The 14,498-nt window shown below is 38.1% G+C and overlaps 1 protein-coding gene and 1 non-coding gene across 2 annotated transcripts; one reads left to right on the top strand and one right to left on the bottom strand.

Moving 5' to 3' along the window:
• Positions 1-1,551: 1,551 nt before the first annotated feature.
• LOC145117903 (small nucleolar RNA R71) lies at positions 1,552-1,658 on the bottom strand. Its single transcript, XR_013712896.1, has one exon. It is a non-coding gene; the product is annotated as a small nucleolar RNA R71 (small nucleolar RNA).
• A 1,152-nt stretch (positions 1,659-2,810) lies between these two features.
• On the top strand, positions 2,811-3,368 carry LOC145111807 (uncharacterized). Its single transcript, XM_079048060.1, has one exon. The coding sequence runs from the start codon at positions 2,811-2,813 to the stop codon at positions 3,366-3,368; it is 558 nt and encodes a 185-aa protein (XP_078904186.1).
• Positions 3,369-14,498: the final 11,130 nt, after the last annotated feature.

Consider the following 14,498-nt stretch of genomic DNA (forward strand, 5'->3'; position numbering starts at 1 on the left):
GTAATTAAAGTATTGAATTTGGCTATGCTGGAGAACTCATATTATGAGCATAATTGTGTTTGTTAACTCAATCTTACATAGCTCCAATCATATCTAATAATTGATTATGTGTTAAATTATGTATGACCATGCATAGCTCTACATGAATTAATTCAATATTAGTAAATTAGACTTGAATTGCTAATAATACATTAATTGGTAACCAACGGGAATTGTCATAATTAATAGCTAAACCATTGAGGGAAAGTGGATTCGAACTAACATAAGTGTTTTTAATATTTGATTGAATTAGTTAATAAGAATTTAAGTTCGTCTAAACTTGCAAAATTAGATAAAAAACCATTTTACTTTGCTAGAATTTTAGGTTAATTTAATAGTAAGTAGGTTAATTAATTAAAACCGATCCCTGAGTTCGATACCCAAATTACTTTACTATACTATATATTGACTAGGTACACTGCCTATAGGTGCATAATTAGTTTAATTAGTTAGGTTTATAAATTTAAAACTAGTGGGTGATTTTTAGCACATTAAGTTTTTGGCGCCGTTGCCGGGGAACAGCTTATATGATTGTTGATTTATTTGTTTTAGGTTAATCGATCCTTTTTGTGGGGTAAAACCTGCAAAAAGTTAAGTTTCTGCATTAGTTTGTGTTTCTGTGCTGAACTCACGACGTGGACCTAAAGTCCACAACATGGGATCAGTAGTTTTACGTTTTTTTTATTTTTCATTCCTGGTTAGATTTTCTGCGACAACACGAGGTGGTACTCTTTACCACATCGTGGTGGCCAGTCAGTAGGTAATTTTTATTTAGTTTTTGTTCATATTTACGTTTATATTTTTGTTTTTTTGTTGCACTACTTCATGACCAGAGGTTCCAACACACCTTTGGTACCACCACTTGAAGATCCAGAGTCGGCCCTTCACAAGAAGACAGATAAGAACGTAGGATTCAACCAAACACCAAGGAAGTCACTATTCAAGGACCTTAAATCGGTTTTTGGGAAGAACAAAGGGAAGAACGTGGGAGAGTCAAGTACATCTTCGAAGAACAAAAGCAAAGTTGAAGGCTTTGATCAAATACCTAGTCCACAAGAATCCGAATACGAGTCCGAACCCGAATTCAAATTAGCAAAGAGTGAACCCGAAGACAAACCAGGAAACGAGATGGAAAACATTGCGGATATTTCTATAGGAGCATACAAGAAGCGAATTAGAGACGATGCTGGTCCTGGTTTAGTACAACCCGTAATTCCCGCCGCTACAACATTCGAGTTAAAAGGACACATTTTTACTGCACTTAAGGACGTACCATTCTCTGGGAGGGATCATGAGGATGCTTATAAGCGCCTAGATGAGGTCAATGACATTGCTGACTATTTCAATGTCCCAAATGTTCCTAGAGAGACAGTTTTGTTAAGGATGCTTCCCATTACTTTTAAGGGAGCTGCAAAAGACTGGTTGAAGGCACTTCCACCTGGAGCAATTACTAATTGGGCACAGATGCGTGAGCAATTCCTAGAACAATTTTGCCCACCATCAAAGATAGCTAAACTCAAGAAGGCAATAGCCAATTTTGAGCAACAACCGGGGGAGTCGCTTTATGAGGCATGTGAACGCTATAAGGGATTACTAAGAAACTGCCCTCAAAATGACCTTAACATACAACAAGATGTGTCTATATTTTATGACGGGGTGAATGTCAAGACGAGGCAACTCCCTGATTCCCAAGGACCACTTACTAAGAAAAATCTGGTTGAGATCAATGAGTTAATTGAAGAATTCTTAAAGCATTCTCGTGAGTACCACAATCCAAGACATGATGGAGCTAAGGGAATTGGGGGAGGAAATTCTGAAGACATGGTTGTTGTACTAACCATGTTAAATACTATGGATCGGAGAATGACAAAGATGGACCAGTCAATTCATGCTATTAGAGTTGATTGTGAAAGATGTAATGGTCCACACTTAACAAAAGATTGCCACTTGGATGAAGATGGAAATAGAAAAGTACAAGTTTGCTACTCATGTGGAGATAAGTATGACGAAAATTGGAGGAAACCAAAGAAGGGGTGGTTACATATGAAGAATATAAGAAGCAGAAAGAAGAAAAATATAGGCAGACTGACCGAGGCCTATACCAAAAAGAGCAACCACCTCCTGAAAAGAAAGTTGTTCTTGAGTCTATGTTACATAGATTCATGGAGGCTTCGGAGAAAATACACGATGACACTGATGCAGTGATAAGGGACCAGCAAGCATTGCTAAGGAATCAACAAGCTTCAATTAAAAATATCGAAGCCCAACTTGGTCAACTAACCACTTTGGTGAATGAAAAATTATCTCACCCAACTCCCGAGAAAAAGCCTCAATCGCATGTAATGGTAATAGAAACTGAAGAGGATACCATCTTTGAGTTCCTTGAAGCACTTGAATTCGACCCACATCAATCCGGACAAAGCTCGAAGAAGTCACTTCTCGAAGAGAAAAATGTAGCTGAAAGATCATATTCACGACATGGGGATCCAATCTCCACGACATGGAGAGGGTCTGATCAGAAAAATTTTAGTGATGTACGAACCTATCATCATCTGTTGCCTATTCCTTCTCGAGCTAATATCAATCCACTGGAGCAGGAGCATTTGAAGTTTATGTAATAATTGAAGGGTATTTCGATAAATACCCCTTTTATTGAAGTGTTGTCTAAGGTTCCTGAGTATGCCAAATTCTTGCAAGATCTACTCGACACTCGCCAACAATTAGAAAGGAATTCCAAGGTAATACTTAGTGAGCAGAGTTCTAAAGTGATTATGGGAGAGTTACCAAAGAAGATGGGCGATCCTGGACGCCTCACTCTTCCATGTGAGTTTGGAAATAATTTGAAGACTTATGCTCTAGCTGATTCTGGAGCTAGCATAAATCTAATGACTTTTTCGTTCTACCAAAAGTTAAACCTTCCAGTTTTGAAGGCTACAAGAATGACAATTCACATGGCGAACCGTTCAGTGACGTATCCTAGAGGCATTGTAGAATATATTTTGGTAAAAAATGGGAAATTCATTTTTCCAATTGACTTTGTCGTAATGGACATGAAAGAAGACAACAATATCCCAATAATTCTTGGTCGCCCTCTACTTAATACTGCTCGAGCCCTGGTTGACATTCGCGAGTCAAAACTCACTTTGAGAGTTGGAGATGATGAAGCTACTTTTGGAGTAGAAGATGGTTTTCAAGGGGATGATGTTCAAGGTGAAGTTTTCAATATAGATGAAGAGAATGAACTTGAAGAATTGGAAAAGCTTATGGAAGAAGAGATTCGACAAGTCAAACACACCAAACCAAGAGCATCCGTTCCACTTGTTTTTTAAGTAATTGCTTATAAAACTCCAACATCTTGGGTGAGTGAGGAAAGTGAAGACTTTGTATCAAGTGACGAGGACGAAGTTACTTCAAATGAAAAGAGACTAACTATGGATAAGAAGATGGTACCCATAGAGCCAAAGGCCGAAGAAAAAGCAAAACCTCGTCTTGTGGAAAATAAGGGAATTAAGAGAAAGCTTGAAGAGAATGACGCAAGGGTTAAAAAAGAAAATTCTAGAAAGGCGTATATTAGACGAGTTCAAGCATACAAAAGAAGGTGGAAGGAGCAAAATATACAAATGGCGGGGGGGGGGGGGGGGGGGGGCACTCCGACAAGTTCAACGTGAGGCGGCACGGAGTCCGGCTCATGACTCTAATAAAAAGAAGCGCTTCTCGGGAGGCAACCCGAGCTCGGTTTGAATTTCTTTTTTTCATTTTTAGTTAAGTTTTAGGATAATTAATCATTACGTCCTTTAATTACTTTAGAAAATGGTAAAAATCAAGTGTGGGGTCCTTAAAAAATTGAGTGGTAAAATAAGTTAAGGTTTTTATAGTAAAATTGACATTTTATGTGTAAAACCTCGACACCACCTCGTGGCCCAAAAGCCACCTCGTGGTAAGTTCATATGGCCCGATGATTTTAAATCTTGCTGACAAGCCCACAACGTGAACTTGCAATATACAACGTGGACTTTAAAAAGTCACAGAGGGAACCAGTTTATACTAAACCCTTTGACCAAAACTATATTTACTCTACATACGCACGGAAAAAGAACAATAGCCCTACATCCGATTTTCTGTCATTTTCTTCCAAAATTTATTGCATTCTTTGTCTCTTGACAACATTTGGTAAGTATTACATCCACTAATCTTATAACTTTCTTCCCATCTTATGCATTTGGTGGTTAGGGTTTATTTGGAGATGAAATACCCAAAATTGAGTAGTTTGATTGATAATTTCCCACTGCATGTTCGATATAAGACCTTAGATTGACGAAATTAACAAACCCCAAGTGCTATTGTTGGCTAGTTTTGACCACATTTGGACCGATCCAGATTCACGACACGGACTAGTTCCACGATGTGGAGTTGAATCCTATGACGTGGAATCTGGGCGACTAGTTTCCTATTTTGGTTTACAATTTAATCTCTTGGTGTTTTGGTTTGTTTTATTATTGATCATTTCAGAAAAATGGGTCCTCGAAGGGCAGTTCCTTAAGCACAAGACCCTACTGATGTGTCGAGTATTCACCCACTCTAGTGGTTCCCTCAAAACCTCTCCTGTGTTATGTTAAATAATTATGAAAATCGTTTCGGGTGGTTGTACAACCGCGATTTTGCTATTGCTCCTATTATGGATTGGACATGGTTATGCGGGGGTCGTATGGTTATGGAGTTGGAAAGGCATTGGACAAAACAATTTATGGGAGATGGCTTTACATTCACATGTAACGGGTGGAGGAACCTCTTTTCTATTCCAGAACCCGTTTATCGGGAATTATCGGTGGAGTTCTTCGCTACCGTAAATTTTGAGGATAATACCACCGATCCCAACTACAACCGGGCGCTTGCTTTTCGATTGGGTGGTGTGTACCGTGAGTGCAGCCTTAGAGAATTTGTATGGTGCATGGGACTGTACACCGAGGAGGAAACAAAAACGCCATTTTTTGTTCTATTTTTACAAGGGTGTCTTCAAGATTTCACCTCCGGGATTATTAATGTCGAGTTTTGGAGAACCATTTCGAATCACGAGTACAATTCTAGTGATGCAAGCGAAGGAAAAATTCGGAATCCTGTTTATCGTTTTTTGCACCACCTCATCACCTTCTCGATCAATCATAAAAATCATGGAGATAAAGTGCCCATTCATAATTTATTTCATTTGTGGAGCATAATTACACTCGATATTTTTGTGGCATTCCTTATATGCTTGCGCGGTTTATGGGAAGGAATACGACTAATTCTAGACCTGGTAGTTCCATAAGGGGTGGACACTTAGTCACCCGACTTGCCCGGTCTTATGGTATCTTTAGTCCTAATTTTATTAGGAATCTCACGCGCTTTTCGGACAATGACTTAACTATCCCATTTTTTAGTGTAATGCGGGTTGTGGTGAATGTTGGAGGAGCTTTTGTGATATCACCCTAGGATGATGAACACCCCATAGGGCAACAAGGAGAACAACTTAGGCCTAGGAGGGGGAATGTGAGAGCCTGAGGAGAGAGGGGACAACCACAACAACCACCTCAACAATTTTAGGGTGGGATACCAACCGATCCATTTCAAAGTCGGGTTTGTTTATATTTGGACAATCTTCGTGGATGTGTAAACTACAACACCCAAGTGCTCGATGCTTTATATACACATATGAATATGGAGCGACCTCCCACGATACCAACTCATTACCCGTACATTCCAATATGGGAATTGTTATGGACGAGACAAGGAGACGGGGCAGGAACTAGTGGAGCTCAAGGGGATGACGATGATTATTAGTTTCTATTTTTATGTTTTTATTTGGTTTTCGAAGTTGTTTGTTTGTCCTTTTATGTTTAAAACTGGTAACCGAATGATGGATGATTCTTTTCCTTTATTCTCTATAACTTGTTTTGTTGAAGATTTCATGAGTTTTTGTGAGCGAGAAGATAAGAGTTAGAGATAGGAGTTTCCGAGAGAAGTCGTGTCATTTACAGTCATGATTCGAGACCCACTTTCTTTGATAAGTGTGGGTTTATATTCATTAGTGAAACAAGTAGTGAAGAGTTACAAAGTTTGAGAGTTTTGATAGCGTCTAAAAGTTATTTAATCAAGTTGCATCTAACTTGATTTTCAGATTATGTAAACTGTGACATCCAGTTTCCACGACGTGGACATCAACTACACGTCGTGGATTAAGCATACATCGCGAATTCATAAAAGGTCATTACTCGAAGACATGTCGTGTATTCTTACACCACGACGTGGAATTCAGAAGTTACATTTCTCTTCTTCTCTACACCATGCAATGTGGCGTATGCTTTCCCACATTGGTATATTATACTTTGAAGATTTTTCTACACTATATTTGTTGAAGATTAAAGTCTTGGAGTCAGGTTTTGCTGGCACATTTCCATATCTCACTTGTTAAAGATCCAAGTTCCATATTTGAAGAAGTCCAAGTTCAAGATGTTCAAGTTATCCGCACTGTTCAGAATTCGATCTCGCCTCTTCTACCTCATGGGAGTCTGTTCATTTTTCTCCCTTTTATTGCTTTTAAATTATTTTATGCATACAATTAGAGCATTGTATGTAATAAGTGTGAGGTAGGGGGTCGAAAAAGTAAATTGCTAGAAAATTTAAAAATTAAAAAAATTAAGAAATAGATTTGAAATAATAATCTAAAAATTAAATCTAGTAATAAATTAAAAAAAAAAAAACTTAAGTTGCTAGTGTTGCGTGGGATGATCCAATGTGAGCTCAAATGTTTAATTGAGCCAACATATGTTGTAGTATATTTGTGGCTTCCCATTCCTAATGAAAGGTCATGAGATATGAAAGGTAATCTGATAATTTATATGGAATAATAAGATTTGCATCATGTACCTGAAATCTATCCAGGAGAGCTTATCTAGTCATTGCACTTAGACTAATATCTGTAACCAATAAAGGTTGAAGTTAAGCTCCTTTGCTTAAGCATGTAGGATTTGAGCGAAAAAAAAAGTGATAAATTAAAAAAAAAAAAAGGAGAGAGAGAGAGAGAGAAATTACCAAAAAGTTGAAGAATTTTGGAGCTATCAAAGTATGAAGATCAAAAGATCAAAATTCTGAAGAATCAAAAGTTGAAGATACCAAAAATCAAACAAAAAGGTGGTGAATTCAAAGAAATCAAAGACCAAATATTCAAAGAAGTGAAGAATTCAAAAAAGAGCTTCATTGTGGTATCTAAAGTTGTAATTTCTAGATTATGTATGCTTGGGTAGCTTAACCAAAAATACCTTGAGGTTAAGAAAGATTTCTGAGGATTGATTCGGAGGGTTGCAGAAATGAGTGTCATATAAGCTAAGGGGTGAAGGTTCATAAGGATTGTGAGTATTTAGGATCGGGAAGTTATTAGGAGATTTAGACACAAATATGTGTATTGAGGTCTAGGTATAATGGTTGAGTTCAAAGTGGATTATTCTATGTGATGCTAATGATGAATGTTTCAATTAAAAATAATTAGTTTTGCTTGAAGGCAAGCAAAAGATAAGTGTGGGGTATTTGATATTGTCATATTTATACATATTTTTAGGCAATATTTTAATACGTTTTGCTTAATATTTTTGTTATTTGCATAGATAAATTGTACTTATAAGATTAAAATTGTATTTTGCAGCTAAAATGAGCATTCTTGAAGAACAATGACTAAAAGCGACAAGTGATGGAATTTTGGAGGCTTGGAGAATTAAAGAAAAGAAAATCCACGTAAATAGCTGGAGCCACGTCGTGGACATCATTTTCACGACGTGTTGTGGACGATTCAGGAAGATGAGTACACAGAAAGTCGAAATCCCTGCCCGATAAGGATTCATCAGAAGTCACGACGTGGAGCCCTAATCCACGACGTGGAGTTCAAATTCACGATAAGTATTTATATCTTTGGTACTTACGAGTTTAGGAGGTTGGCTAGAGATTAGAAGTTCCAGAATACGAATTTTAGAGGAGAATTAAGAGAGAAATCAAGCATTGGTATTGGAAGAAGGATAGGAAGATCATTACTTACTTTTTATTTGGTACAATTCATTATGACTTTATCAGTTGAAATAGTGTGTTTTATTTTGCTATGAGTAGCTGAATCTAGCTGCTTCTGTTAGCTAGATGAACCTAGAACTCATGGTTTGGTTATGTTAATATAGATTTCCCTAGTTGGTTAATGTCTTGTGTTTGATTGTTTATACCTAGCATGCTTAATTTGATACTAGATTGCTTAAATTCATATTCTGTGTAGTTTAGTGACCATTAATCTGCATGAATTTGATTACCTAGTAATTTAGTGAACATTAGATTATTAGAGCTAAGAACGAACCAATCTTAGATAAATAATTAAAGTATTGAATTTGGCAATGCTGGAGAACTCATATTATGACCATAATTGTGTTTGTTAACTCAATCTTACATAGCTCCAATCATATCTAATAATTTATTCTATGTTAAATTATGTATGACCATGCATAGCTCTACATGAATTAATTCAATATTAGTAAATTAGGCTTGAATTGCTAATAATACATTAAATGGTAACCAACGGGAATTGTCATAATTAATAGCTAAACCATTGAGGGAAAGTGGATTCGAACTAACAGAAGTGTTTTTAATATTTGATTGAATTAGTTGATAAGAATTTAAGTTCGTCTAAACTTGCAAAATTAGATAAAAAACCATTTTACTTTGCTAGAATTTTAGGTTAATTTAATAGTAAGTAGGTTAATTAATTAAAACCGTTCCCTGACTTCGATACCCAACTTACTGCATATAGGTGCATAGTTAGTTTAATTAGTTAGGTTTATAAATTTAAAACTAGTGGGTAATTTTTAGCACATTACTTCTCCAAAAAGTTGATTTCTGAGCCATAGGGTTACAAGGCGTTTTGAAAATGGATCTCTAACCAGGAAATATCCGAGATGAATTTGTGATATGGTCTCGGAACTTGAAAAAGGTTCGAGATGAGTTTATGAAGTGATCTCGGAGCACTAGGGGTCCGAGATAAGTTTTATGAAATGATCTCGGAGCACAAGGGTTCCGAGATGAGCAGACATAAGATACTTCGAAGGTTAGAATGAAAATTCTTGTACATAATATAGAGTACGAGATTGCACAGAATCGGACTGAATATTAGAGGTAAAAGGTAGGAAGATCTTAGTGGACTTTTGTTAAACAAATTTTGAGACTCCGAGACAAGAAGGATCTGATAACAAAGAATGGAAGTTCAATACTATTCCGGACTTGATTCCAAGATGGTCTTCTTATGTACTTATGAAGTAAGTTCTCAGGTGAAATTAATACCAATGTGACTATATTGGTCATGGACTCCATATGATGAAGTGAGTTGTACAACTTAGAACTACAAGAGGCGGTTAGACAAAAAAACACACATAAAATGATCCTATTTATTCCGAGAGGCAACAGTTCCGAGAAAAGAGAAAATTTGACTCCGGAATTATTGTACTTTCTAGTGTTGCCATCAGAGAGTACAAACCTCTTGAAAGAATTGAGGATCAGGCATCATCATGCCCATTTTGTTTAGAAAACCATTGAATTTGGTTTCGTCTAATGCCTTGGTAAAGACATCAGCAATCTCATCGTCAGATGGAACAAAAATAAGTTCGATGTTACCATTTAAAACATGATCTTTAATGAAATGGTATCATATGTCGATGTGCTTCGTCATAGAGTGTTGAATTGGATTGTGAGAAATTGCAATGGCACTTTGTGAATCACAATAGATTGGGATTTATTGAAACCGGTAACCATAGTCCAAGAGCTGTGATTTCATCCAAAGAACTTGAGATGTGTTGCTAACAGCAACAATGTATTCTGCTTCAGCTGTTGAGAGTGCAATGCAGTTATGTTTCTTAGATGACCAGCTGACCAAACGACCACCCAAAAATTGATAGCCACCAGATGTGCTTTTTCTGTCCAATTGAATACCACCATAGTTCGAATCGGAATATGCTTTAAGGAGGAAACTCTCACTTGTTGGGTACCAGATTCCGAGATTATTTGTACATTTGAGGTATCGGAATATTTTCTTAACAGCCAAGAGATGAGACATCTTTGGATTGACTTGAAATCTGGCACACAAACATGTTGAAAACATGATATCCGAACGACTTGTTGTAAGATAGAGTAGTGATCCGATCATTCCTCTGTACTTATTTTCATCAACAGCAATACTTGAAGGGTCCGAAAAGATTTTGTGTCCGAAACCCATAGGTACCTTTGCCGAGGCACAGGTGTCCATTGAATATTTCTTGAGAGGTTCTGAGATGTACTTTTCTTGATGAATAAAGATTCCTCAATTGGTTTGTTTAATTTGGAGACCAAGGAAGAAACTCAATTCACGATTCATACTCATTTGGAATCGATTGACCATTAGTTTGGCAAAGTCAGCAACCATTGATGAATCTGTGGATCCAAAAATGATATCGTCAACATAAATTTGGACAAGCATGAGATGTTTTCCATTTGACCTTCGGAACAGGGTAGGATCGAGAATACCTCTTTGAAAACCTAAACGCTTGAGGAAGTCGGTGAGAGTCTCGTACCAGGCGCGAGGAGCTTGCTTGAGGCCATAAACAGCTTTACGGAGTTTGTAGCGGTAGTTCGGATATGAGAGATTGACAAAACTGGGAGGCTGTTGGAGATATACTTCAGTATCAAGTTCACCATTTAGAAAAGCACTTTTGACGTCCATCTGGTAAACTTTAAAGCCTTTGTGAGCAGCATAAGCAAGGAAGATTATGATGGCTTCAAGACGGTCAACAAGAGCAAAGGTCTCATCATAGACATGGATCAGGGGCCCACCTAACGCGTGAAACACTCCGCCTAGGGAGTACGGTCGCAAGACCGAAACTCAAAGGAATTGACGGGGGCCTGCACAAGCGGGTGTAGTAGTAGGCACTTCTAGGCCCCTTCCCAACTACTGGATCTCCTCCATAAATTCTCCGATCTAAATGGTAGAGAAGTTCGTTTAAAGCGGAAAGCATCCTTTGGAGATCTTCCAAGGAAGACTCCCGATCTTTTTGTCCCAAGCGACCCTAGGGACCCAATAGAGCTCACTCTTAGGCAAGCGACTAAAGCAAGCCGAAATGTTCCGTTCATTCTAGTAGCTTAGACCGAACACGCAGAATGTGCAGGAGGGGAGGGTTCCTCAAATGCCCAACTCAATTTGGACTTAACTCTGCGTCCGCCGGGACCAACAGCAAGCCCTTCGATCTGTGTGAATCCTTTAGCAACCAATCTTGCTTTATTCTGAATGATCACTCCTGCGTCGTCTAGTTTGTTCTGAAACACCCATCTAGTACCAACAATGGGGTGATTCTGAAGAGGAGGGACGATAGTCCATACTTCATTTCTATCGAATTTTGTCAATTCTTCCTGCATGGCTGTAATCCAATCAGCATGTTCTAATGTTTCTTTTATATATTTGGGTTCAACCATTGAGATAAAGTTCGAGAAATGACATTCATTTTGACCACTTGTGACAAAACGATTTTGTACACCGGCGTTTGGATTTCCAATAACTTGGTTCGGATGATGATCCTTAGTCTAAATGTGTAGTCTCGAAAGTTCTTGTGCAGTAGAGGATCCTATATCAACAATGGGGTTGTGCTGCTCCCCCTGAATGGTTTGAACTTGGGGATGATGCTCCCCCTGAACTTCTGAACTAGATAGGTTGACATCGTCTTCAGGTGCGAAATCGAAGAAATTTGCATCATCGTGGTTGTTGATAGGAGGATCAAAATCAGAAAATTGATCGGCTGCATATTGGAATCCATCCATATTTGATTGAAGGGAAGGTTGACCATTCTCCCCCTCAACCTGAGAAGGTTGAAATGGTTCGGAATCAAATGTAGGAAAAGTAGGTGTCGGACCTGAAACATTTTGGGAAATAGGAGCTTCAGTTGATGAGGTTTGTCTTGTTCGAGATTCCAAATCAAGAGTTGTTTCTGAAGGTTCGTATAAAGTTTCAAATTCAACTTCATAAAACGTTTGCTGGTTCGGACATCCTGGTGCTGGAGCATCGGACTCCATGATGTGAGTTGTGACATGGGTTGGGCCAAAATTCCGAACGAAGTTGTCATCAAAGGTGACATCAATGCTTTCTTCTAGAACACGAGTTCGCTGATTAAGAACTCAATAAGCCTTTGATTTTACAGAGTACACAAGAAATATTGCTTCATCAGCTTTGGGTTGGAACTTTGTAAGATGATCGCGGTTGTTTTTGATGAAGCATCTACATCCAAACACGTGAAGAAAAGAGATACTTGGCTTCCGACCGTTCATATCTACGTATGGTGTCATGTTGAGGCGTTGATTGATAATACTCTTGTTCTGAGTGAAGCATGCAGTTGAAACAGCTTCAGCCCAAAGATAGAGTGGAAGATTTGCAAAGTTAAGCATGGATCGAGCAGCTTCAACAAGTGTTATGTTGCGTCGTTCAACTACACCGTTTTGTTGTGGAGTGTATGGAGCAGAGAAGCTGTGGTCAATAGCTTTCACGGTGAGTAAGTTCTCGATGGTGGCATTGGTGAACTCCGAGCCATTATCACTTCGGATTCGCCTTACTGGAAGTTTGATGAGAACTTCAATTCCTGTGACAAAGTTGATGAGTTCGAAGGCTGTTTTTGACTTGAGTCTTAAGAAGAAGACCCAAGTGAACCTAGTAAAATCATCCACAATCACAAGAATGTATTTTTTGTGATGTAGACTCTCTACTGTTGAGGGTCCACACAAATAAATGTGGAGAAGCTCTAACAGCTCCGAGATGGATTTTTTAATGATAACAAGATGACCCTTCTTCGATTGCTTTCCATACTCACATGCAGCACATAAATGATCATTTTTTAACTTGAGGAGTGGCAAACCTCTTACCATCTCACCGGAAACAAGATCATTCATATATCGGAAGTTTAGATGAGCGAGCCTTCTATGCCATAACCAACTGACGTCAGGAATATTTTTTTAGAGTAAACTGAGCGGGGGCTTGCCAATGATCATGTTGATGTCAAGTGGATACATTTTCTTGTTGCGATTTGACTTGATTAAACATTCCTTCCAGTATTCAATCATGACATAGTTGTGTTTCGTGCAGAATTCAACTCGTCGATTCGCATCAGTGAGTTGAGCCACACTTATCAGATTATGCTTCAAATCAGCTACATATGCTACGTTTGAAATGGAGAAGTTTCCATTTTTAAGATTTCATAACCTATGATCTGAGATTTGGAGTTGTTGACATACGTCATGTAGCCAGCATTTGGTGAAAGTTTAAGATCTCGCAAAAAGTCCTTCTGCTCCTTCATGTGCATGGAGCAAGCACTATCAATATACCATATTGTTTCTTGCTCTGAAGCACAAAGTTCCTGCAAAATTAGTGAGTTGTGGAGTTTTTAGGGTCCGAGTTAGGTTTTGAGACAAGGGAATGGGTTTTGGCCTTTGGTTGTGACTTTTGAGCAACAATTGTTTTAGAGGGTTTATTATGAGATTCTTTAGCGAACAAACAGAAAGACATGGTTCTTTCATCTATCCAATAATCATACTCAATGACATGTGGTTTCAGAACAACTTTTCTCGGACCAGTAGTTTCCGGAGCAGTGGGAATTACTGTGTCTCTCAGAGTTGCAGTTTCATTTTTGAGATTTTTCACTTTCCATACAAGATTTTGTTTTGAAGATTTTTGTGAAACTGTTTTCTTAAAATCTCATTCTTTGTTTGATGATACACTTGGTTTTGAAAGCTGTTGAGGTTTGAAAATCGTACCATCAGATTTTGCTATAAAAACAGATGATTAGGTCCTAGAAGAGTTGGTTCTAACAAATTAAGTATCTATAAAGAGCTTTTTCAAGGTGGAAATGACCACCTTCTTATGTTCCAACTGACTGGGAGGATTAGATGGCCTTTTGACAATCTTAGTGGGTGTGAAGGTGTTGTGACTCCTAGTTGGTGGGTTGGCAGTCCGAGATACACTCTTTTTGGAGTTCACAAGGAATCTGGAATTTTGTCTTGACTTAACTTCCTTTTTGTGATCATTTTTCGCTTCTACCTTAGGATCAACAATACATTTCCTATTTAACATGGGTTTCTTTTTGGAATTGAGAGAAGACTTAGAAGTTTGACCTACAGAAGGGTTGTTAAACACATGCTTGATTGGTACAAGATTAATTTTGGAAATCACTTGTGAATTAGAATCATATGAATTTGACGAATCATCAACATCACTATCTAAAGATTCCCAAACAAACTCTGAGGCATCAGGTTCAGTTGTCACCGGAATGATTTCTTCAACAACACATTTGTTAGGAGGATTGTGGTTCGGAATTTGAACGACAGTGTTTGGAATACTAGAGTGGGATTCTGTGGTCCAATTCAGGTCCAAGTTTGTCAGAGGCGGAAGATGT

The sequence above is a fragment of the Lactuca virosa genome, chromosome 5 (genome assembly GCF_052849685.1).
Source record: "Lactuca virosa cultivar CGN04683 chromosome 5, Lactuca_virosa_CGN04683_v6, whole genome shotgun sequence".
Classification (NCBI taxonomy): domain Eukaryota; kingdom Viridiplantae; phylum Streptophyta; class Magnoliopsida; order Asterales; family Asteraceae; genus Lactuca; species Lactuca virosa.